We start from the raw sequence: 26,521 nt of genomic DNA on the forward strand, positions 1-26,521 counted from the left end.
TCTTGTGTCAGTTCTAACAGATAAATAACCTTCTTACAAACCAGCAGGTAAAACTATACTTATTGACAGTTCCGCTCTGTTAGTGCTTCTGCCGGATACTAACATCCAAACATATGGAGAACAACACGGGCCGCTTAAGTTAATAACCTGTGTGGCGTAATTCAAGATATTACTAACAAAGGAAAGTAGGCGGTTTGATATACTCCTGACAGGAAGGACTAAGTAGCAGTGCTCGGTGTGATTTATCGGTGTTGGAATCTTCACCGCCGAAGAAAGAGAAAATTGACCCTGTAATTAGCCCGATTATTACGAGGGGCGGACAAATTATACTAGACAGGTACACACAGGGGCAGCCAGGGACGGAAAACAGACGCAGGTCGCTCACAGGACCCTCTGGCGCTCTGCTCTCTTATCAAGTTCTTGGCACCAAACCTGCGTGAAACGAGCAGCCCAAACAAATTTCTCTAAGCTGTCGACAGTCCTGTTAACATGGTCGGTTTGCCACAGTGCTAGACCAGAATTACATACATACACAGTGTTCTAAACTTTGTGTTATATTTAAAACTTTCCCCTATAGTTATATAAACAAGTCTTCCTCAAGACCCGCAGTTGTTACTATTGGCAAGTTTGTATTCCAATTCAGTCACAAAATGCGTCAACAACAAAAAGTAAAGAAATAGGGAAATAAATGCTAGTTAGACTGATGGACAGTTATATATCCCTTAGTCCAACTCCAACATTCCTATGCGATGTGGAGTCAATTATGTCACAAGCCCTTCCCCGCTACAGTTCGACTCGTTATTGCAATTATACATGGGAAAAAGGTTCGTTATCAGTCCAGAACCCCCAGAATTTGAAACAAGTCCCAAATTGCCTGCACGCAGATCCACAGCCGCTAGCTTGGGGATACCCTGCTCTTCCTGTCCGGCTTAAAACACGGGGCGTCTGCTACTGGATCGTCTGACTCGGAACCATATCGAGTTTTTCAACTAACAGGCACCCTGACAGGCGCGTGTTCTGGCCATGTGGTGTGGGGTAGGACAAAATTTTAAACAAGAGTGCAAAATACCGTGCTTCTGTGGTACACGAAGACAGGATAGGGTCGGAGAAAAAACACAGAGTCCATCCTCACCAAATCCACACACGTCCCTCCGATATTGAACGTCACGGGGGGAAAGCTATAGACGTACTGTCCAACGTATATAACGTTACACGTCTTGATAGCGACTACTGCAAATCTGCCGTATAGTCTCTTCCTGTAGACCGCAGGTGTGGGTAGCACCGGGCGTAAGTATGGCCAACACCACTTGAAACACGCAGAGTAAACTAACTACATGCAGTCGGCTCAACTCTGTTTGGTCAAGAAAAAGGAGCACAGTGTAATATCAATTAGAAGTGAGGGCTCGCCCAAATAAGCAGCCTTTATTAACCACTACGCACCTGTACTAGACAGGGAAAACACCGACTTAATCCACTCAGAAAGTTACACTGGGCTTCAGATCCCCTAGATATACTTACAGGGGAATCCCTATTAAACCTTATTAGATTATGGCCAGGGTTTACCCCCACAAATCTAGCCGGAATCTCCTGACTTTTTCTTCAGTAACCAGTGTAAAATCTCGGGATTGCACCTTTCCATGTCTTCCCCGAGAGGTCGTGTGGAGAAGAAGAGAACCTAAAACCTTAAAACCACAGCCCCGGCTTTCCTAACCGTTTTACAGAGTGGTACTTCGGTGTTTTAAACCATCCTACCCACAGAAGTAAAAACAACAGTGGGGGAAAGAACGGGACTTATGTGGGGTCTAGGGTGCTCGATAAAGGAGCGTATAGTAATTAACTTCCCTTAATCTCTCTGATCCAGTCCTAAGACACCGGTGAGCTAGTCTATCACGAGATTTCTTAAAATACATGCGTCTGATCTCGGTGGGATTGCGATGGGGCTCATGAAAATATCGAACCAAGCACGTGTCCTTTTGATATCAAAGCGACTGGCCTGGCTCGTCCACATGTGCGGCCGGCTTGTAGGTCTTTGGAAATATCCCTTGTAGTCGGGCACATCAAACCCTTCCATAGCGGAAAATTAAAAAGGTGGCCTTTAATGTGTTCCACGACTAATTACGGAATTATCCGGAACTGTGTCAATCCCGGCGCATGCGCACTGGAGGATAGAAGCAGGTGCATCTGGCGCATGAGTACCACAACCGATTCAAATTAGGAAAAGATTCCCAAACATATTTGTTTTGTGAATTCTGTATATAACGTTGCAATTTTCTCAAAACGGACAACATTACAAAATGTCTTTAGCCACCTAGCAACAATAACAACGATATCATTTTAGAAAAGGTTATTTGTCCGCAGTTATTAATATGTATGTTGAAATCAGTTAGACATTACAAATGTAATTATTTCTATATCAAAACAGTGCATTCATCAAGAACCTACCGTTGACATTATTGTTAAAATTTATCAACGGCAAGATATCGGACAGAAATCTTTTAGGCGCTAAAACAATATCAGAACCGAGCTCCAGGTAGGAACCAGCTCAATCAAAATATTTTACATGTGTTTTTTTGCAACAGTGTAACGTTATGTGTTGCACTTTTTTCTACTTTTCGGCCCCTAAGGGAAAGTGAAAAGGGAAAAACATGGCCTCCAGTAAGCGATGTGTAAATCCTTAATGAAAAACTGACAGTACCCTAGATCTGCTTGAAGACTACAAGTCGTCGTGTCCAAATTTGAACTCTTTCCTTTTTTCCCAGTATTTGTTTGACCGATCGCGGGTTGTTTTCACATCTGGTCTAGTCGACAGTATTTTGTTTTAAGAACACGGCGGGCTGTTGACAGAAGGAGAGGACAATACAGCACTCCTGGATAAAACCCTGAATTACTGACGAGGTGTATATAGAGATAGCCAGAATAACTGCATTTCTTTATTGCATTCAAGAGAATTAAAATATGTAATGCACATTTTCTACATTTGATCTAAACCTAGAATTTCTGCACACAAAAGATCGAAGCCTACTTTTGTTGCTTAACAGAGTTGATTAATTTTCTCCTACATGAAATATTCATAGATAATACTGATGATATACAAACTTATATCTCACAGACAAAAACAAAATATCCTACAGCTCTATGCATAGTGTTAAGTTCTTAGCAATGGGCTGCGTAGTCGACATAACCACATTTGAGTCCTTGGAAGTAACTTGACTGACTTTGAATTCTTGACAAACAGGTGCAGTCGCCATCTTGTCTCTTATGACGTCATTTCCAAACAATAACGGGCATCGAGACATCAGTATTCAGAAATACTCACAGAGTTCTTTTTTTTTATAAGACGCTCCTTCATATTGATACGCATGGTAAGAATATGGTTCATGGTTAAGTAACATTTCCGTTACGCTGTGAGGGATTAAAACATGACATTATGTAAAGTTTCGTGTTTTTGAGCTCTTCTGGACAGGTGCGTTCCAGTCTTCGTTGTTGTTGCTATTGCTGTTGTTTGAAGCCAAATTAGAAAAATATATGTAAAATGTACCATAATTCTTCAATCACTACCATGCGGCAATAATAATGCTGTATTTTTTTCTAAATAAGAAAATAAATTATATAAGCTTTTATTGGAATAACCGAATAAGCAATGCTTCTAAAAACAATAGATTACAGTAGAGTTTGGGTCTGGACCCGAGTAGAGGCAAAATAATTCTTTAAATGATTCTTCAATATTTTGACATAGAAAGAAAAGGTAAAGCTGTCATCCTTAACTGAAGAATAATGCCTTTATTTTCAAGTAGCTAGCTGTAGTGCAAGGCGTCATCACCACTGTTGGCGTTTTTGGCCAAGCATATTGGGTCGCCTCTACCTTTCTTTGTAAAGGTGGGTTCACACGTGCGTATATATTTAAGTCTGTATGAGGTCCGTATGGAAGTCTTAACCTCTACCTGGCTCCACTTAATAGTAAATAATAATAATAGTAAAAATAATAGAAATTGGACAAATATAGTCAGATAACATGACAGCAGAGTTAGCTGACCGAGGAGTATGGTTGCGACCCAGCTAACTCGTTTGACATGTTATCTGTCTATATTTGTCCATTTTCTACTATTTCTCCAACGACCTGTGGAGCTTGGTAGAGGTCTATACGGACCTCATACGGACTTGAATATATACGCACGCGTGTACGTGTGAACCCCCTTAAGAGTGTTGGGTTCTTTTAACTAATGCAAAGGTTTGGCATGATATGAGGCTAACGCTTTCACATCACTGGATCTACGTCTCCAAAGTGGGCAGTCCCCTTTCGAATGGAACCCCTTAAAATTGTGCCCGAGCGGGTTGTGAACTTCAAGACATCCTACATTTGTAGAGGAGGTTTGCATACTCAGTGACGCTTAACTTAATTTGTCCTATTTCCGTGATAAAGGAAAAGTCTAATAACTTGAGTTTTTGAACTTGTAACAAAAACAAACCCAACCAATATTTCTTGTCTAAAAACCCATGTACAGTTCTCACCAGGTGAGACACGTTACCTGTGGCAATACACAGGTAGGTACATCCCCACCGCCGACGTTTGAGAAATGAAGATTAATGACTTTTTAATCGTCCGCTTGTCCACAACATAATCTACACGTGTTCAACCATGTTTTCTACTCTCGCTTACAAACACTCAATTAATAAAAGAAACTATTGTCATCAACGATAACAATGGAAATAAAGGGCAATAATTCACGAATATTAATATTTTATGTCCTCAGTAAATTGTGTGTTTTGATTGATTGGTTGTGAGCTTTTTTTTTTGTTTTGTTTGTTTTGTTGCTGTTGTTTTTTTCGTCAACTTGTGTTACAGGTAGCCCTGCGGCACTGGTATGGCTTCTAAAGTTGGGAGCGTTATCTCTACACAAAGTTCATTCATCATATGGACACTTGGTCCCTTCCAACATAATCCCACCACAAAGGGCAACAATTTGGCGGGAACAATGCCGCTCGGCGGGACATTTTTGTTGTCACGCAGCGCACCTGCGGTGTCGCCAGACACAAGGGTAATGGATTTGATTGGCCAGGAGCTAATTCGATAATTGCGAGAAGTGCGAACGTTGATGTTGATTCCAGAAGCATGATATGCCATTATGAAATGGACCCGGCGGATTGGAAATGGACACCGCTTTCGCCGTAAAAAAACATCTGTGTATCATATTTTATTTAAGATTAATTCCGATGTAAAGTTTGACGGTTGATTCCAGTCCAATGGTTGGATAATACGTTCTGACTAGTGAGTTGTTTGGTGAGATAACTTTGTCATTGTGATTGTGAATCGAACAGAACTAACTAAGGCTAGCACATTTAGTGAATGTGTATATTGTATTTCAACAATAGGGTTTTCTCATTAAATGTGTTTATCCACTGGAAATATCAATTAAAAGCTACACCATCGTTTTTTCTCCGTCATAACATTAAACCACCAATTTGCTAATTTAGGAATCAAAATAAAAGTAAATAAAAGATCGAAGAAACAAAAAACGAGACAACTTTTTGAATAAGCTTTGATTTGATTATTTCTGCGTAACCTTCATCGAGGTATGCAAGGTCGTTTTGTAAAGGTCAAAGCCCCCAATTTTCCCTCAACAGCCAGAAAAGAAGGCATCACTTTATACATGACTTTAAAAGAGCAATGCAAGAAAATGTCCAAAACGCACATGAACCCAATTAAAAGTATGCTATCGTTGTAAAATGATTAGTTTTGCAAATGTTCTCCATTTGGCCATGGTAGAAAAACAACCTTGACAAATCGCACGATCAAAGGAAACATGAAATATGCCCGACATTCACGGGTAAAATCTCAAAATTGAAGTCGGTTTCACATCCGATCCGAATTATATTGTGCAAAAAATACCTGTAATTTCAAGTACCATTTCCTGTCGGATCACAGAAGCATAAGTGAACCTCCCCCAACCTACCCCAGATGTTCTATCCCCTCCCCTAACCATTCGTGGCTTGTACCTCATTGCGGTCGGGGTGTGTTTGTTGTGCTCTTCAGTTTGCCTTGTTTTGAAGGGTTTTTCCTTGGTCTGCCACCTTTTTACTTGGACGGATTACCTACAATGATCCTACAATCACCTGACTCTGTGCTGAACACTTCTGGATAAACTCTGTTGCTTATTGAGCCCTGGTTACCAAGCTGCCCCGTTCCTACTGGACTGACCAAGTCAACTCTTCGTCTCCTGGACTTCCCAATTCGCCTGTGAGTTCTACCTTCAACTGCCTTCCGCACTGTGACATGTGACCTTGATGTCTTCATCGGTGACCATCTTGTCCTACCGTACCACCGACGGATGAACTTCCACCCGAGTGGCCGATCTGAACACCCCACACCCACCCTTTTTCAAACTTCCTCAGGAACAACGACAACTTTTCTTCATTTTGTACGGTGATGCTCAATTTAATCGTTGAATAACAATCACCGTTTCCCAAACAGGTTTTTTCCACACATCTAGATCTAATTCTTGTGTTTTTTCTCCTCTTTTGTTGGAAGGTTAAATTAGGCACACATGGCACCATGCTGAGGGTTTTCCGCCTGGTACATTCCTGCCTTGACACCCATGTGCAAGGGAATTATTGATACCAGTCTCTCTCTCCACTTCTGTTAAATTTGTTTCTAGGGTAGCCCAGTCTGCCCCCAGAAGGTTCTAGATAAAAGTAACGGATGATTCCCCCTAAGATTGAACAGTGCTCAAGTTTGTGTTTTTTCTTTTCTCCTAGTCCTACATCTAGGAATTCTAATTATCACAAGGTGATGCTGTGTCCCCAGCCATACGGAGTATACCCCCCTCAGAGAACTGACCCAGGGTTGTTTATTTGTTTTTGACAGGCACAAATTCTTGTGTGTTTTCTCCTATCCTGTTATCAGTTAGGCCTGGTGTAGATTCAGGCTGTGTCCTCTCACTACAGGTGCGAGTACCACATCGAGTTAACGGCTTTCACACACGTATACTATTGTATTACACTTTTCGTTAATTACCCATGCTTCTTCCATGCTACCTGTGCCTTCATGCAAAGCACCACTTGGCTCCAGTCACGTCATTGAGAAGCGCATGTTTTCCTCAACCATTGAATCGTCATCTGTTCGGACTTTACAGATTAACTCCTACAGGCGCAGCCTTCCGAATTAACACCTGCTGATGACTAGTTCTTAGTCCTGATTACAGATCATCACAGACAGCGAAGAAGTTAAACGTCATTATATGCATATGTGTACGTATATATTGTATGTATGTATGTATGTATCTATGTACAGACTGTACAGTACATGCTCTGCACCGAGTAGTCCCACAGGCGACCCCCGACATCAACCCTGGCAGGATCAAGTGTTGAGCCCAGGTGTAACAAGCTTGACCGGAACGCGCCATTATAGACTTGGGAATTCTGTCCGGTCTCTGACTCTAACACGGATCAGATCGAGAACCTTGTTGCTGTACTGCCAGGACTTTCCACAACCACACTTATGTGACACCTTACTGACACTGGAAGCATGGTCTTGCACCTATTGGGTCGACACCGCGTCTATCGGACCCCTCCCTCAGAGACCCAGAGTCTGACAGCCGACACGAGGACACCTTGGCTGCCTTATACTGGACACTTGAACTTTCAGTACCTCATGTACCGTATCTCAAGGAACTTGCTTCCTAGCTTGTAACTACCCGTTGGATTACTTAATTCTTGTTAGATTACTTCCTACACTATTGCTTGTACAGCCACTCCCACCCCACCCCCACCCCTTTTCCTTACCCTACCCCTTTCCCTTACCCTACCCCATCCATCTCCCTTTGGCATCTAACCTGTCCATTGACATGACCTTAACAACCTTCTGTTGACTGAGACGGTTCTCCCTTGCCATCTACATGTACTTGTCCCTGTTGACCGTGTTGAGTTGTCTCGTACGGCCAAGTGTGCCAGACAGGAAGATGCATTGTTAGTGACGCCAGCTACCATGAGGGTAGGCTGTGATGGTCACCTGTACTGCGAAGGAAGTGTGTGTTGACCGGATGCCTCGGTAGTACTCCCTCCAGCCACGACCCTTCGGCTGCGATGGTCACCTGTACTCCGTAGGTTTGGGTGTTGACTGGACGATACCTCGGTAGTGCTCCCTCCAGCTATGACACTTTCGGCTGCGATGGTCACCTGTACTCCGTAGGAACTGTGTGTTGACTTGACGATGCCGAACATGACATCCAACCAGCCGACGAACCTTTCCGGTGGTGTTGGTTGTGTGCTCGGTACCACCTGTACGTTACTTAATCCGTCTGTTCTATCCTTTTTTGTTCGTGATGGTGACGCCGCTACCCTACCCCACATATCGTGTCTGTGTTATCTGTGAGTAGACAGGAAATGGAGTTCTCTTCGGTACTTGTGGAGAAGAGAAGTACCATTTCCTGTCGGATCACAGAAGCATAAGTGAACCTCCCCCAACCTACCCCAGATGTTCTATCCCCTCCCCTAACCATTCGTGGCTTGTACCTCATTGCGGTCGGGGTGTGTTCCCCGCCCACCCACCCCAGAACACACCCTTTCCAGACGTACAGGCTGCTTGATAGCCTAGTTAGACTTAACGAACTGGTATTTGAAGTTGATGCTCAACCTTGAACTGAGTAATATTGTTACGACTATTCAGCACTTAGAATGAGACACCCCGCGTGGTTCACGCCTTGTGTAACAACAACTTCTTGATTCCTTCCTTAGTTGACCTCTTCTTCGCTACCTTGTATTGTATTGCTTGTATTGTATTACCGTACTTGCTGTTCAACCTTGGATTTAGTTTTTACTTTGACCTTGTTACTCAGACCGTAATTGTGCTACTCGTTCCTTACTAAGATCGTTATTACACCAGTCTTCTGACATGGTGGCTCCCATGTGACATAAACTTACTGTGACTTACTGTGACTTTGAGTTAAGTTGCAAGTCAGGATGCGTTAAACATCCGCTGGACAGAGCATTGGTTTAACCGACCAGCCCGACATTGGCTTCACATTGGCTTCTTATACAATTCGCAACACAGGGTAAAACGTGTCGCCTGCTCGCAGCATGACTTGCTTAGTTCATGGCTATTACACTGTTTATGACCAAGGACGTTATATCAACTGACTGACGAGGAGCCATTAACACCCCGGCCGCCGTGATGGTGACGCCGCTACCCTACTCCACATATCGTGTCTGTGTTATCTGTGAGTAGACAGGAAATGGAGTTCTCTTCGGTACTTGTGGAGAAGAGAACAGCTATTACCCCGGCATTCACACGTAAGAAACGGTGTACGGAACACCCGGCCGCGCTTTCAGACAACACAAAGAGACGGGCAAGAAGCTCAAACTGGACAAATACCCTTTATCGGTAGAAATCCCAACAAAATACCTCCAGACTGTTATAATTTGGTCACACACGCCCTTTCGTCCCATTTACCAGAAGTGATTTATCATTTTACCTTGACACTTACACATCGCGACCTTATCGTCAAACAAGGTTGTATTTTTTCCGTGTTTTTTCGTTTCAGTTCCCACTACAAAAAAATCCCCAAAAAACTTAACCTCGATTGTCTAATACACAGTGTACTAGTATATAACGTTACATGGTGCCGGACATTGTAATTATGTCATCTCCACTATAACAGAAAAGCGAGGAGAAGTTGAATTTATCCAGCAATAGTCTCATTTTGTATCTGTGAACTGTATCATTTCAACATGTCTTGTTGTGACCTGTACTTAGCCCGGTGTGGCAAAAATGTGCAATAAAGGTCTTCATTCAATTATTGATGAGCTAACTCGCTCGTTTCCTCGGCATTTGTGTTTTTGCTCCTTCCTATCCCTACTGCAAGGCTTCCTTTCCACAGACCATTCACTGGTTAGCTTAATGTCATATTGATGAATCACAAAGCTACATTGAGTCAAGCGGATTAAATACTCTCAAAGAAAGCACCAACGGGCTTTTTAACGGTAGGATTTAAACATTGTACGTGCTCACTGACTAAAAACATTAATCAAACGTACACTCGCAGTTGGTGCTCTTCATCAGTGTTCATTGAAACATCCTGATATAACTGTTTCGTAAAACCATATTTTATACGTCTCTAATATATATTTCTAATACATTTTTCGTTCGATTTTCATATCAAAGGTAACAGAAATATTTTCCTGATAATCTACTTACGTTACATTTCATAATCTTAATGTACATTATAGATCTAGGCAACAAAACGTTTCAGCAATATGTAGTCAATAGTATTTTCAACAGACATATTAGACATTTCCGTACATTTTTGTACGACAAACGACAATGAAAACTACATCTTTTTTTCAATACTTTTCCGTGTGTCAGAAGGAATAGGTCTTTATTAGCAGTGATATTACAAACTAGTCTTAATATGTTATTTTTTACACGTTTTGTTGTGAAGTCGCAAAATTGGTAGAAAGTAAGAAAAAAATCAGTTTTCTACAAATGCAGAAGAGGTGCGGCTATCTACACAACATTGTGGCATAAGGCTGAAGTTGTAACGTTACAACATTGAGGTTTACCGATATGAATATGGATTAGTATAAACGAATGAGTTTGGTCATGTAACGTCAATTTGTGGCTTCCCAGGTATATTATTGTCAAGGACGACGTATGATGGGCTCATCCTTATTTTTTTAAAAAGATTTAGGTCACTTCCACTTCTATCATCCGAATTCAAACTAACATTCATATTGCAGAGGAACCAGAAATCAATTATGGCGACAGAGAAATTTAATAATCATTGATAACTTAACAATAGAAAAATGACCATGTCAGCCTGAGTTCCTGTCCTATGATCACCAAACACAATGATAACTACCACCAAGTACCTGGGGCTTACATGTGATCTAGATAATGACTACCCTGCCGCTTACCTGGGAGAATTTAGAATGTTGAAAAATCCAATCATCAACTCAAGAACAGAAGGAATTTGACAGCGGGATCGCTCTCTATTGATTTTGACCGGAAAAATCGCGACCAAAGGCAAGCCGACAATTCACCAATTTTCCTTAATCATAATGCACCTCTGCAAACCAGTTATTAGTCCAAACGGAGCGTTCTGTCTTGCTAAGCCGTCCCTCCCTGTCTCGAAGGTCGTAATTTCTTCTTGGCACGACAGGTAGAGCCCGGGTGATTAGAAGGTGTCAAAGGGACGGGTTCTGATTGATTCATTCCGTGTTTGTCGCCTTGTATGGTTTGTCACATTACACAAACATGTAATCAGCCCAAACCGAGATGTCATAGGTCCCGGCTGCCGACACCTCCGCTTTCAATACAGGTATTAAGGTGCACAATACCGGCTGCTTTTATTCATGATATCATCGAAATTCTGGCGACACCCGCGCGCCCAATGCCACGTATGTAAACGGCTTAAAGTTCAAAGCGTCAAAACCGGGTAGCGCAAAGTGTACGATATCTCTGATACGTAAAGTGTGATTTATGGCGAGAGTTTTGTGATGATTTATCAGATGATTTGTAACTTGGAAATCTGGAATCATTCTTGCTTTAGATCGCACTAAAAAGTGTAAAAATGAAGTAGGACTGTTGCAGAAAAAAAGACATTCGTTAACATTAAAGTTAAGTACACAGAGGACAAATACATGGAAAAAATTGAACGGTTTGCTGTCGAAATGCTAAAAAATGTTTCCCTGGCTTATATACACGTTTATGGTTGACTATGTGACAATTCTATAGGATGGAGTGTATCGATTACATAGGTGTACAATTTTTCTCATAATCCTATGATATAATGCAAAAGTGCACAATATCTATGTGGTTGTTCTGCGAACATACTAAATAGGAACAATAAGAAAATGGCTGTCCCGTCTTCAGATAATACAAGGCTGACAGTAAACGACAAATGAAAATCAAATTCTTATAATGATTTTTTCTGTCAAACGTCACAGTTTGTAAGCCTGAATCCAGATAATAGACGCAGACAACTATCTACATTGCAGTTTTACACAAAAATAGATGTAATTTCCATTTACATGTACCGCGTGGATATGGCACCCCATTTGATCATGAAACAAGTCCAATAACAAACTGAAAATATATATATTGCAATGATACAGTTTTTCTCGGCCATAGGACAGCGTATCTGTGACTAAAACTAGGCTTGTTGGTGAAATGTATGCAGCGGACGTTTCGCGCGTACTCTGCATGCACGGCCAGCGAGTGCGGGGCCAAAGGGCCTGTCCAGATCATACCGCCCTTTTCCCAATGAAGCTGCTCCTAAAGCTGGCCATAACGCGCAATTGATCAAGATATATAGATTCAGCGGGTTTAAAACGCCATGCATCTCCCTGGAAATCCCTTCTAGACCGGGGAGGACACTACCGGGTTTAAAGGGGCTGAAGCCTGCTATCCCTCCCCACACGGCATCTTAACCGCCACAAATGAAGAGTAAAGGAGAGTCGAGAAAATACAATTTAGATTTATTCGTGAGGGAAATCCTTCCCAGGGCCGGCGATTTCATGGCCTGATGAGCCTTTCGTGTCTCTTTATGCTGGGGATGTCTTGTCTGATCTGTTTTAATTTTCCTGGCGTTTCCTTGGGAGAAGCTCGGGGATTTTTGCGGAGGCCATGATGGCACATCACCGAGCACTATGTCCCTACCGAGCCTTGCGCGTCGGGAGATCATCTTGTGCACCAGAAACGACAGGGAAAATTTTGTGTCCCAAAATAAGACAAAAATTATTATACCTCCTTCGTGTGATATCGGATTCAAAATTCTACATTCAAAACATTCATAGAATTTAGTACTCGGACAAAATAATCACAAGTAAGTTACTTAAGATACAATAATACAGAATTTACGAACGTTAACAAAATTGCTAATTTTCTTTGGTGGTAGCGTACTTATACGCTGTGGTTTGTATGTATTAGCCATAGTCTGGTTATGTAAATTATGTTTTTGTTGTATTAGTTTAGTGCATTTTTAATTTTGTATGCTGTCTCTGGGATATCTTGGTGTCGGTAATATAATTTGTAACTGTCCTCATTCCATGAATATTATTGGCACTTGTCTAAACGCTACATTAAACAGACAACGTTAAATGTCACGGAACAAGCGCCAGAAGATGAGAGTCCCGGCCCACATTGTCTGGCAGAAATCACGGCGGATATTTTACTGCAATTTTAGAGTTTTGATACCTTAAGACCTTTATCATGTTCATCATCTATGATAGCATGGCCACGCCATATTTTCCCGCCAATTACGGGCAATTACCGGCAGACGCTGAACTATAATTTTAACCATCTCTCCTTGCAGCTTGATTTATCCGAAATTGCAATAAGATTGGCAATTAAATATTCGGAAACGAAAAGCAGTTAACGGTTATTGAACCATGGATCTGTGGTATGAATCCTAAACCGGTGAGAGATGCGCATGGATCGATGTATCGTTCGCGCCAAGTTGATTATCATGTTTTTTTCTGTAACTTGTTAAGGGTCCTTTCTTCTGATGGGGATCAGCTTATAAGCGTCTCGACTTTGGTGTCTCCGCTCCCTTTGTCCGGGCAGAACCCTGTCTCAAAAAGGGGCTAAAATATCACGCAAATAAAGTATTCCAACAATGGCATAATTGTGGGGATCATGGGCGAAAACTAATGTCGGGAAAGTGGATGTTAATTGTGCAAATAAACAGGACTAGTCGGTCTGACGTGGCTGTAGAATTTAGAGATTACCGCCCAAGTTTGGGGACGACTCCGGTAAGAGTAATAAGATACAGGGGGCTGTCGCCCAAGGTAAACTATGACTAAACTATCACAAAACTTTGGATGACCGGCTCGCGGCTCTAATTGGCCCATCTGCATGAGAATGTGCCCTCGCTGCAGGTGTTCGTGCCGAATAAAGATGTTCGTCGGGAGGAGGTTAAGCCAGGGCCCGACGAGCCGCCGGCGGAGCCCCCGGTGCTTCCGGCACTACTCAAGCAGAAAAGTTGATTGCGGGGTGAAGCGAAGTAGAAGACCTGTCAGAAGTCGGGGGTACACTTAGGGGTCGTGTGGCCGTGTAATGATCAACGCTCATCATTACGTTCAGTGAACTTTACAAACTTCTGACAGAAACCTCTGACGAAGCGCAGGTGTGGGTCATTTCCACCTTGTGCACTTCTTATCTCTGTAGCCATCTCTACTTGTGTTCATCACCAACAATAACCTGTCCTTTGTGTCCGGGCAATGTGCCCTCAGCGGAATCCAGTTGTACGTACACGTTTAATGAGCCTTGTAGACAAGAATAGTAGTCTAGTCTTGCCAACCTTCTCATAAATCATAACACACCCTCTCCAACAAAAGAAGTAACAACCGTAAATTACCCGTTATCGTTACCGTATCATATCAAAAACTCATTGAAGTCTAATATTACGATTAAGTTTGTGATAGCTCCGCGAACACTGTTCTTTTTTTTCAAGATGGCGACCTTGTGCCAATCTGTCGTCTGATTTTTTTTACATCTGACCTACACTGGCAATTACATGTGTCTTGTCAGTGTCACCTGAGACAAGTACACTCTGAGAGTGACATCTGTTTAGATTCAAGTGACATCAAGGGCAGGAAAGAATAATTAAATCACCTGAGAGCGGCCTGATAAATGTGTTTCTCCGGGTGTGACGATCGTTATCTGTTTTCCCTATCTATCCGAGGCGACACCCTTTCTTATTGTACATGTACGGATGAAACGTCTTGAAAAATGCCGATAGCGCCACGAGATAACTGATGTACCAAGTTTATCAGGATTTAGATGATGTGTAGAAAACAAGCTTATCGTGCCTCTATCGGATTCACGGAGGTCCTCACGGATATATTTTGAGTATAAAACCAGTGTAGAGTAAGACAGCACCCGAGGTTGTGCGTTAAGTTTTTCACGGCCTATAAGAAACAGAAGGCCAAGGTAACACATCAGAGCAAAGCTTTTTAGCGTAACTTTACACGAATCAGCCCGGAGGCATGTCCCCACTTGTCCGAGCTCACCCCGGTAGGTGAATACAGAGATTGGCCCGGAGATTTCACTAACTCCTTTGTAAACTGGCAAGTAAGCGAAAATAAGAGTCACCCATTGAAGGGCGTCCTCTGGTAATTTCTTGGGTCTCTGCGTTTACACCACTAGTGGAAAATAATACCCTGGTTTTATGTTGTTGTTTTTTTGCGGTGTGTGACGTAGTGTGCTTTGTCCCCATTCACGGTGTATTATCTATACTCTTCTATATTGATATGAATCAAAGTACATGATACGATAAAATATATACTAGACATGTACTACGCTTTGCTCACACACAATTGTCAGTTTGTATTTATTATTTATTCAAAGTATAAACACTTAATTTTTCATCAACATCATCAGAAGCACACTGATGAAGATGTATTTATTTTAGACCATGTGAAATTGAATTTATAAAGAATTAAGTTCAGATGGCTCTAAACTAAGCATAATATCAGTCCAATCTTTGTCATTTTCCAGCAGTTATCTCAAAGTTAATCCCACGGCCTATGACATTGAGGATCAAAATAACAACATAAGTTGGCACGAGGAGCACATACCATGGACATGGGAGATTAAAAAAAACACTTAGGCACAGACAGTTTGAGTGGTGGCCATGTCTTGGTGGCCTTGACAGTGTTATATACCTATATGAACACTTGACCGGTATTCTACGGGAGGGGTGATGTTAATTAAGGTGTGCTACTACGCACTTCAATAGACTAACTATCAAAAGTAACAAAGTTATCACGACAAGAAATTATGTATGTCCACCTTAGGTACCATTTCCACTTGGCGATGGTCGCTGAACAACCGTTGCAAAGTTGGATTTTAGTGATCCATGATTTCATGATTTAAAAGACAACAAACCGCATTAGATGTAATACAAAAATGTTGAATGATCTGTCAAATATTTGGAAAGGGTATTAAGATTTAACTGGAAGTATTCCTGTATTTTGTCAGCCATATCCTGCCGAACTGCACATCACACCATACAGTCAGTTACGGTACAATACCAGCTACACACGTGATATGATTGGCCATGAATTTATTTCAAAATTGAAATACTTAATAGGTCGATTTTAGTTTCTGTGCTGCACATATCGGAGCTTTGTGATGGCGGGTGTGGAATGTAATAGCGTGTCCAGCCGAAGTTTTCTGTCCAATAATAACTGGAATGTAAGTTCATCTGTGACGTTAGTCAACATGAAGTTACAATTTTCTCAGGGGAGTGAAAGAGGCCATTTACATCAGAGCCCACCAGCCTTCCCTCAACCGAGACGGGGGCCGATACCGACTGCCAAGCACCTTTGACCCTTTGCTGACGTCACACTTCCGGTCTGGATGAGTGACTTAAGCTTTGGGTCATTTCAACTTGATAAGGGGGACAGATCAAAAGCTTGTTGGTAAGCGCTTTATTTTGTGTACGGATATAAGGTTTCAACATTGTAACATAATATGAACTGGAATATATTTCGTTTTTTTTCTTGCGGGACGAAGGAAAAACTGAGATATCTACCCAAGTGTGCGCCGTCCAGCGGCCGTACATGAAGGCTGGTACGAGTTGGGGGACGAGATTAAACCTCTGCATGACCTGGGAACGAGCTCAGCCGTCGTGCTCTGCAAACGACAATCAGGTGCATGTGTCACGTGACTTGAATTTCGTAGACTTCTTGAACAGTGGTTTTTTTAACGTAATAATGATTTTGACAAGCTACGTGTGAATGAGTAGTGCATAGAGCCAAAGTTTGTAATCTTAGCAAGAGCAAGGCGGACAGACCGGACTCCAGACATTTTACTAAATTTAGTTTTGTGATCAGAGGAAGCAGCCAATGGCCACGAGAAGAACTTTTGGTCAAGAAGAACCGAAGAGCAAGCAAAGGCATATAGACATTTTTAACGTTATATGACAAAAAACAACGCTATTTTTGTACGATCTTTTTTCCAACACTGTAATTGTATCAAGAATGCTATAAGAGAAACTAATAGATATCATAAGTACCACTGTTATTGACTGGTTGGAAGGGATGTCTATGTGTGAACATGGAAGCGATCTTGGGTATTTCACGACCAAAATCGACCCTAGCTTTCAAAACAAATAGTTCGCCATTTAATTGCCCGGCAAATATCGGCTATTTATCGGTAAAATTGGAAAGCCCGTCCACTTCATATTTGAAAACTTTTAGTGGTGGTAAGAAAAAAAAACGACATTTCCATTAGCATTGACGGGCTTGACTAGCATAGACTGGCGGGGTTTCCATAAAAAATATAATCCCCTGTTCTTTATTCCTCTTTAAATGCTATCAACAAGTTTCACCGTAAGCTATCTACAAACACTTCTAAATAACTTGATTGTAAAGTTCATTTCTACCGACAGCAAAGGACAAGCACAAGTAAAAAAGACATGCAAAATCGATTCGAATCCTCCCCAGTCATAGATATCAAAATGATACTAAAAATTCTTCTTTTTGCAAGCTGCAACTATAGAAAACTACAAGCATCTTTCAACAACATTGTGTTTCCGCACAAACCCGTACTCATCATCTCTAGACTTGTTTTCGACGCAAATTGAGCACAGTTCAGCATAAAGTCACTTCCACACCCCAGGAGAGAGAGTAGACCGTACTCAATTTTGCGGGGATCAGAGACTTGAGCCTACTTTTCTCGACCTAACCTATCTTTCTGTGTATCACATGAGGCCGGGAAAGCTATCTGATCACATACTGAGCTGATTAATTTCACACAAAATCCACAGCCCTCGATTCATTTCCTTGTCTGTGGATCAAGAATGGATTCACGGAAGATTATTCACCGAAGAACGCCTCCAAAACATGAAAGTCTATTAACAATCCACACTGCCGCTACACGATATTGCACAGCGGTTATTTGAATACACTTGAGGAAGGTGTAGGGTCAGTGTTTCTGGGTTTTATACTTCCTTCCACAGGTCCTTGCTTTATCTCTTCGTTTTTATCATCTTTGAAAAAGAAATACAAGTTAAAAACAAATTTACCTCTTCTTGGAGACTAATTTTACGGTAGAAAGTTTCCTTTATAGCAACAACAACAAAAAGAAATAGACCTTAAAAGTTGCTATTTTCACCGTAGCTAAGAGATCTCATTGCATTCACTTTTGCTGGTGCCTTTCTCTTAAGTCTACTTGGCCTTCCTTCTTAAGTGGCCTATAATCCATGTGGCGGTGAGGTTTCCAAGAAGCGACCGTGTAGTAAACCACAAGACTGTACGTGGTGTGTGCAGTGCCAAGGGGCAAAGAGTTAAATTTGGGTTGGAAAAAATGTAAGGGATGAATCACTGATGATCTCACAACATTGAATCTTCCTGTTTAGAGACACCGCCCCCCTCCCCCATCAACTTTTTGTTGTTTAAGACCAAGTCTGTTTAAAGTAATTTGCTAAAAAAGAAATTTGCAAAAGATGCATTATGACAGATTGTTTGAGCTATAATGAAACTGGTAATTAACTCAATAAGCATCTATGGACGTTGTGCGCACTTATATTGATATACAAGGGGGGGGGGGCATGTGGTCAATGTTCTAAGAATGAATTTACACTATCGTACGGCTAACTAACACGTCAACACGTTTCCTACGCTTACAATGGATGTAGGAACGTAAACGAGAACGACAATACGCCCTGAAAAAGTCTCGAACCCTTGTGCGGGTGTTCTCCTTGGTGCTGATCCGGCCATCAGATCCGTATTTAAGTACCATTTCCTGTCGGATCACAGAAGCATAAGTGAACCTCCCCCAACCTACCCCAGATGTTCTCCCCTCTCCCCTAACCATTCGTGGCTTGCACCTCATTGCGGTCGGGGTGTGTTTGTTGTGCTCTTCAGTTTGCCTTGTTTTTGAAGGGTTTTTTCCTTGGTCTGCCACCTTTTTACTTGGACGGATTACCTACAAGGATGCTCAACCTTGAACGGAGTAAAATTGTTATGACTATTCAGCACTTAGAATGAGACACCCCGCGTGGTTCATGCCTTGTGGAACAACAACTTCTTTGATTCCTTCCTTAGTTGACCTCTTCTTCGCTACCTTGTATTGTATTGCTTGTATTGTATTACCGTACTTGCCGTTCAACCTTGGATTTAGTTTTTTACTTGACCTTGTTACTCAGACCGTAATTGTGCTACTCGTTCCTTACTAATTAAGGTCATTATTACGCCACTCTTCTGACATGGGGCCCCCCATGTGACGTAAACTTACTGTGACTTACTGTGACTTTGAGTTAAGTTGCAAGTCAGGATGCGTTAAACATCCGCTGGACAGAGCATTGGTTTAACCGACCAGCCCGACATTGGCTTCACATTGGCTTCTTATACATTGGCAACCATGGTAAAACGTGTCGCCCGCTCGCAGCATGACTTGCTTAGTTCATGGCTATTACACTTGTTATGACCAGGACGTTATATCAACTGACTGACGAGGAGCCATTAAACACCCGGCCGCCGTGATGGTGACGCCGCTACCCTACCCCACATATTGTGTCTGTGTTATCTGTGAGTAGACAGGAAATGGAGTTCTCTTCGGAACTTGTGGAGAAGAGAACACTTCTTTCTGAGTCTCTCGCTTTTCTATCGTTTATTACGTGTGAAAAGATAATACCATGATACCAGCCTCTTACGTATAATGTTCCGTAGATATTCGTTACATAAGTGGGTTATTACATGTGGAAAAAATTGTTTGTGTAAGTCGAAAAAAGTTTTTATATGCAAACGTGAGAAAATACGACCGACTTGCGTGACCAGTTCATTCTGTCGTGTGAATATCGTTCCAGCCACCTGTCAATCAAGAAGCCACAATGAGGGTTTGTCTCTATTGTCTAAGCCTGAGCATGGAGACTTAATATTGCGGTTCGTTCTGGCGACTCGTACACAAAAAGACGGTTCTCTTCCCAAAGCTCCTGGTATAGATAATAGAACAATTCCTCTTCCCCTGTGTAGAGTCTAGAAGGATAATTAACGCCCCCATGCGACCGACAACGTTCAACGTACGTCTTCTTCTTTCATGCGTCAAGCGTTCAATGTCTCTACTAAGTTCGATCCTTATCATTTCGTCTCATGTGTATAAATATGTCTCCAAACTTGTCAAAAAAACGAAGGCAACAAAGGAATAATTTACGATGTATTGTTTTCTTAACCCTGTGGTCTGACAGATATTGACATGTTATCTGTAAATGAGCCTCTCTTTTACAAGGCGCATTAGTGTCGTCTGTTTTCCTCAGAAATCCTCCAGCATTTCCCGCCAAAATTCATGAGTGTAAACAAAGCATTGTCGCACGTTAACTGACGGCTTGCATTGTAACAACAGGCGGGTATGTCGTGTACGTTGTTACGCTATTCTCACATTCGCGTGATCGGATCAAGCCGGGGGATATCATAATGAACTTACACATTACACCTGCCAGCTCTAATAACAATATACAAGATATCGCATTTCACTTAAAAATGGAAAGAATTTCTTACTAGAAATCCTCTAAAGCTGGCACCTTTTTGTTGCATTTGCGCTTTAATTCCTATGATGAATTGGCACACGACGTTTCAACATAGAACGCACGATATGTAAGAATCTATATTCCCGTAAACAAATAACATGTCAACGTAACTTCAAACTGTATTACCCTTAGCGTCATGTTAGTATGAAAATATCGCTAGATCCAGCCGAGAAAAAGGCCCACAAAACCAACACGCGTTGGCGCCTGTAAACCACTGTACAAAAAAGGTCCGGTTTCCAGGCTACCATAGTCCTAAAATGTGTTCAAACGTTTGCAAACTGAAATTTTCATGTTAAAGGATTGACTTCACGTACATATGTGGGATTTTATGTCAACCACCAACGTATACATTTCCTAACTTTCATGAACCGGTGTTGAGTTATTTGAAAATTCCTCGGGAAAGTGTGTGGGAATGTGTATCACTATGATGTTGAGCGTGAGTATGTATGGGACTTCAAAAGTTCGTGGGAACTGTATACTGTTATAGTGTGTACGTACTGCCATGGGTTGTTGTACAGTTGTGCTAACAATAAAAGATGGCGAAAAGACCGTGAAATATGGAAAAAGACAGCCCTCTATGTACTAATAGTCCACAATACCTACTTCTGGTGTTTAATTTTAGCACCTAGACTTGCACAATCTAGAAAAAGCGAGTTCTTGATAAGGAAAGTATAACTTATAAGTACATGTATTAAAGACGGACGTCATCAAAAACTCCCTATCGCTTTTGACACTTTAGTTGTTGTGTATCGTAGATTTGTCCTTTTTATCATTTATCTGGAGAATCACATCTAATCGTCTTAGGCTGTGATACAAAAGTGAGCTCGAGTAATTAATTTAAATTCTAGCCATTTAGGTTTTGAAAAGTCAATCAATGTTTGAAATGCAGTGTACATCACCATCTTTTAACACATTACAAGAAACTTATCTCATTGCTACATTATTGAGTATTTCAGGGCGCACCTAAAAACTCTTTATACACAATTGCAAGTCTTTGCCACATTTCCATTCCACCACACTGGCATCGGAATTTTGATAAGTAAGGTCATATCAAGCAAGCATCTCAAACATCAACAACAATGCCGCATAGTTAAGAAAACGCCACAAAGTCCAATTTGATATTATGGCCCGATACTGTGACTCACCATATTCTGTTTTACCACTCTAAGCGATCAATGATAAAGAATTCCATCTTCATTTAGCGCTCGACGCAAATCAATTTTATGAGCAAATAACGTAAGAATAATAAATCAGCCCTCCATATTTCCCGGTAGAGTTTTACTTCCTTAAAGACGAGATGCATTTGAAGCTAAGCTTTAGTCCTTACCTGTGTGGCGAGAGTAAGACTGAGAGTTGTGAGGTGAGGAAAGCTGGACTATGGTCTGCCCGCCGCTGTAGCCGTCCGCTCGCTGATGACAGTCGGCCCAACCCGTTCGTCAGACGTCTAAAGCCTGCAATGAGCAACCCCAAATAGAACCAGTCAGAAAAACATTGAATTCTTATCCCTGAGCCATGGTCGGGATTATGACGGGGTGCTCTCCCCCTTATACCCCGTGTATCCCGATTTCACGTCACATGTTATGAGAAAGCTAGGCCGGATTTACACGCCATAAGCTAGCCAGCAATCTCCCTCAGCGAAGTTGATTATCTCTGGACGAGACTTTATTATTTAGGCCCGGGATTTCGCCGATATCAAGGAAGAATATATCTCTGTGATACCCTCCTCTATTTTCCTAAGCTGGGGGACTACGGGGGATTGGACGCCGGGCTCCACGGAGACTACGCGAATCACAATAGGCCAAAGTTGCGCCGAAGCCGTTTAGGCTGGACAGTTTTTCTTCATTACGAACAGACAATCCCGTACATTATGTTTCCACCGCTCTAACACACCCACAACGGGTGCACTATTAAATCTGTTCTTCTATCCTGAACTTCGGGTTCTTTTATACTTGTTCTGTGGACAAACACGACTTAAGAGCGTCCACTTATACCGAAAATCCGCCTAGACACCCTAAACAGCTAGCAGAAAGTGTTGTTATATAACTAAATATTGAGCGGTGACGATACGTAATCTGTAGCTACAGCAGCTTGTTAACATTTATCACCATCATCCGGAGACAGTGCAGGCGGTTCATCATCATCAAACAATCAAGTTTCCGTATCGGAGAAAGTTTCCGATACGAGCGCAGTTCGCAGGTGTCAGGACGCGGTGCGGAATGCTAAAGGATTACCTATGATTATTATGATTTAACAAATCATTTCGGGTTTGATCGAACGTTACCAGAAGATGAATTTTACTTGTAGGGATGCAGCTAGCTATTATTGTCTCTACCAGGCCTCTGTTGGGGATGAAAAAAGTAGAGACTTAGACGAAAATAAATTCATCCGCGCACTCTTATAGCCGGTCAACTCCTCTGGCAAAAATATTCTGCTTTCTACCTTTTATCATTCGAGAGAAAGGTGTGGAAGAGATTGCAGCTATGTGATTACAAGATTTATCTACTCTCCAAGCAGAGGTTCGGTTGTTATTTTACGTGTATGTTTTTATTAGTTTTATCGGGCTTTTCATTCATACTTCCCAGCTGGACTCTTTATGATGTACAATAAGAAAGAAGATGGTAAAGAGCAAAAAAAATCCGGTCACGAAGTCTGCTCTCCAGGCTACTAACACAGCAAAAACCTTACATAACGCAATAAGATGCAAAAGAAGTAAAGAACTGAACTATACAATGTTGACCGACACAACCAAAACGCCAGAAAACAACTTCCTGATGTATGGTTTTTAGTTCCCTTCTATGGAAAAAAAGAGACATACGGTCAACCCATCGCAAGCCTGTCTTGGGAAGTTAAGTGAACTCTAAAACAATCTTTATCCAGACGACTCCAGGATTTCTATCGGACGAGAGAAGTCTTTTATGAAGATACAGATAGGGAAAGCCATCTTCAAGGGCATTACAGCAGGAATTACCTGTCGTGCGAGAGAGATACGTCTGTCTAACATTTTCCCAACGTCTAAAACCCTTACTTCAAAAGCTTAAACTACTTGTGTAACATACATTGTATAACTACGGCAAGAACCTCAATTCAAAGTCATCCGTGTGGTATTTTTTATCAGAAAAACGAAAGAAATGGTTTACTGATCACAAAATTGCAAACTGTTCATCAGTATTTATACAACAGGCGCAAACAGCAAATGCCACCAAAGTCAAAATGACAAAACACACACGTTTGAGTAGTAAACAGACAAGCAGGTGGTCTTGTATTGTTACAACAGGTGTGCGACAACGTCACTCTAGTTTCACATTCATCGTTTTCATACACTGAAGAACTCTTTCGGAAGTTCCATACTCCACAAGAAGTAGGCTCTTAATTTGCATGGAGGTATACTGTTTAAACTGGGTTTACGTAGAGCTCCGTCTGGAGTTTTTAGGAAGAAAAATTAATGTTTCCATTTTCCTTGTGCCCCTGTTTAGACAGTGAATGCCAGTGCGCGGACAGGCCCCATATTTCAAGAGTCCTTGTCTCATACGGCTGGGATCTCGGGGCATCAGTGAAGTTTTCCGTGCGTGAAATTTATCCACGCCTACGAGGATCCCGAAGTTCAAGTCAGCTTACGTTCTGGGAGAGAACTATTTCCCGGTAATCCAACTTGGTCCCGTTATTTATTTCGCTAACGGTTGTTAGGTGATGCGCCGCAGCGGAAGATGAATTCGCCACGTCCAAAAACCAACCAAGTATGCAGCAAAAAGAATGGCGGGCCTTCTGAAAAAGCAAACAAGAAAAATCGGTAGGGACAGGGCGATTTTTCAACAGCTCAGGTGCGCTCTGTGTTTACAACAGGCCAGGTGCGCGCACCTATTCCGAGCAGCATCCACCTTAAGGCGGACGATCCTAGGAGACAAAGCGGCGAGTCTCATCCTTAAATCTTTAAACACGAGCAAGGACAGAGAGTGTATCAGAGAGAGAACCGGCAAAATCTAGGAAAATATTTGCCCTAACCCATCTCTCATATGTGCTAACACCTGGGGCATCGCCAGGCAAGCAGTTCCCCAGACAATAGAGACACGAAGATTTCAAAGATCAATGATCAAAAGATGAGGCTCCTGTACCGAAGCTACAGGACTTGGAGCAGGTACAGGACATGGCGGGTCGGATGGCTCCCAGATCACCACACAGCTAACTTAACGTGAGAAGCGGAAACTTTTACTTAGGAGAAGATAAGTTGAACTTTAGGGAGAAGCAGGGAAGCGTGATTGTTGCTTTAACAGATAAGAGAAGGTGTGTTGAAGAGTATTTTCTACCAGATCTACAGCTCAATGTGTACATCTTTGGCCCGCTAACGCCTCTGGCAAATCATTCAGCCTATTGGGCCAATTTCTAATACTTTCCCTCAAACCCAATGAGCATGGAAGAGACTACGCGAAGTTATTCTCCAAACAGAATTTGAGTCGCGGAGATGTTGTCTGGATTTTTAGGTAAAAGACTACTACTATATCTCGCGACTCAACCTTTGCTTGTAGAATACGCGAAGTGACACTTTGGGAGAAATGCTTTAGACTACGCACATGTTATTGAGCAAGAAATGTCAAATCTTCGGTTTGGCTTTCTTTTAGCCTAACGTTAGCTAACAGAATAACGGACGCAAAAGTACAATGTTTACTACTCTTCAGCTCTATATAAAACATCATTTGCAACCTTCTTTTGCGGGTGACTTTTGTCATATCGACTTTTGTGTTTTTCCATCGTTCTCTCTTTATCTATTTATTCCTTTCAGCATCATCCTCTTTATCTTCCTGTTCTTTTACTTTGTCCATCTGTCTTGACAAAAAAAAAAGATCCACCACCACAGACAGATGTCATCCTGACACCCATGACATGTTTCATTCCTCCTTGAACACTTTCAACACTCAGTAAGCCACTTTCCCAATTAACCGTAGCCGCCAGCTCCTAACACCGCACAAATATCGTCTTTTCTTCGTTCCCCACCGCGCCGGCTCCAGACGACGACAGAGAAGAACAGTGTGCCGGACTATAATAACCAACGTCGCGGTCAAGTTTGAACCAGTTAATTGGCCCCCTCCCTACGCCCCAACCCCTCCTCACAGCGGGGGACTGATCTGTCGTGCTCTGGACTGATTTTAGAGATGCTTGTTAGCGTGTTCATTTGTGGCAGCGGGTTTTAACGTGGTTTAGACGACATTCTCCTCGGCACAGGTGTGTGGCGAGTCTGGATGTGGTGATGGAGAGAGCGGTTCAAAACTGAGGGTCGCCATGACGGCTCGCATCTCGACCCCATGAACATGACGTCATCCTCTCGTCCCCTGCGTACCGTGTGTCTGTTGTCTCCTTGGCCCAAGGGGTTCTCTTTGAAATAAATACCACTAGGATGAAACCGACTTATTTTTGTACAGGCCCACACACGGAGGCCAGGTACCTGGCAAAAGCACTTGGCTAATTATGCGGTTAAGTTAATTAAGGCAAATAATAATTAACCAGCGGTGAAAATTGAATGGGCGGAGGGTAATTACGGGAAGTGGCTCTGGTTTTGTAAAAAAGAAAGAAGAACGTCAATTCGTCATATTTTCTAAATATCTTTTTAAGGTGACCAAACGCAGTTATATTCATGTACTACCCTATCATCGGACGACAAAGAAAGTTGTCAAGGTAGTAATATAGTTCAGTATTTTCTTTCTACAACACTATTATCGACATTTCGGCTGAACCCTCAGTTACATACACGAATGGCTTTAGAAAGGGTGTCACTCGAGTGAAAAGTGGCCTAATTTATTCTGTTGTTGTTATCTGTCTGTTAGATATTGTTTAAAGCAATGGTCTGATGAATCTGATTCAAAATTAAATCTGCTTTAAACTTTTTTTTTTAAATTCTAGATGCCATTCTACAAATGTATGAATATGTTAATGCATATTACTTCAGATTAAGACGGTTCTACTTCATCGCTTCTTTTTCTGTTACCTCCGGGAGGGAGGATCACTGG

The 26,521-nt window shown here is 42.0% G+C and overlaps 1 protein-coding gene across 6 annotated transcripts in view; it reads right to left on the minus strand.

Moving 5' to 3' along the window:
- LOC118412402 (pituitary homeobox x) overlaps positions 1-26,521 on the minus strand; it is a 93,330-nt gene that overhangs the window by 37,552 nt on the left and 29,257 nt on the right. For 3 of the 6 annotated variants that reach the window (XM_035815234.1, XM_035815236.1, XM_035815235.1), the window contains 2 exons: positions 21,853-21,976; positions 16,533-16,633 (listed from right to left, as the gene is read on the minus strand). In XM_035815234.1, the coding sequence (XP_035671127.1) occupies positions 16,533-16,604 (72 nt within the window). In that variant the 5' untranslated portion in view covers positions 16,605-16,633; positions 21,853-21,976. Of the gene's footprint in view, positions 1-1,069; positions 1,297-16,532; positions 16,634-21,852; positions 21,977-26,521 lie in introns of those variants that run through there. The other 3 variants (XM_035815239.1, XM_035815240.1, XM_035815237.1) reach the window with 3 other exon arrangements.

This window comes from Branchiostoma floridae, chromosome 3, assembly GCF_000003815.2.
Source record: "Branchiostoma floridae strain S238N-H82 chromosome 3, Bfl_VNyyK, whole genome shotgun sequence".
In the NCBI taxonomy this organism is placed as follows: domain Eukaryota; kingdom Metazoa; phylum Chordata; class Leptocardii; order Amphioxiformes; family Branchiostomatidae; genus Branchiostoma; species Branchiostoma floridae.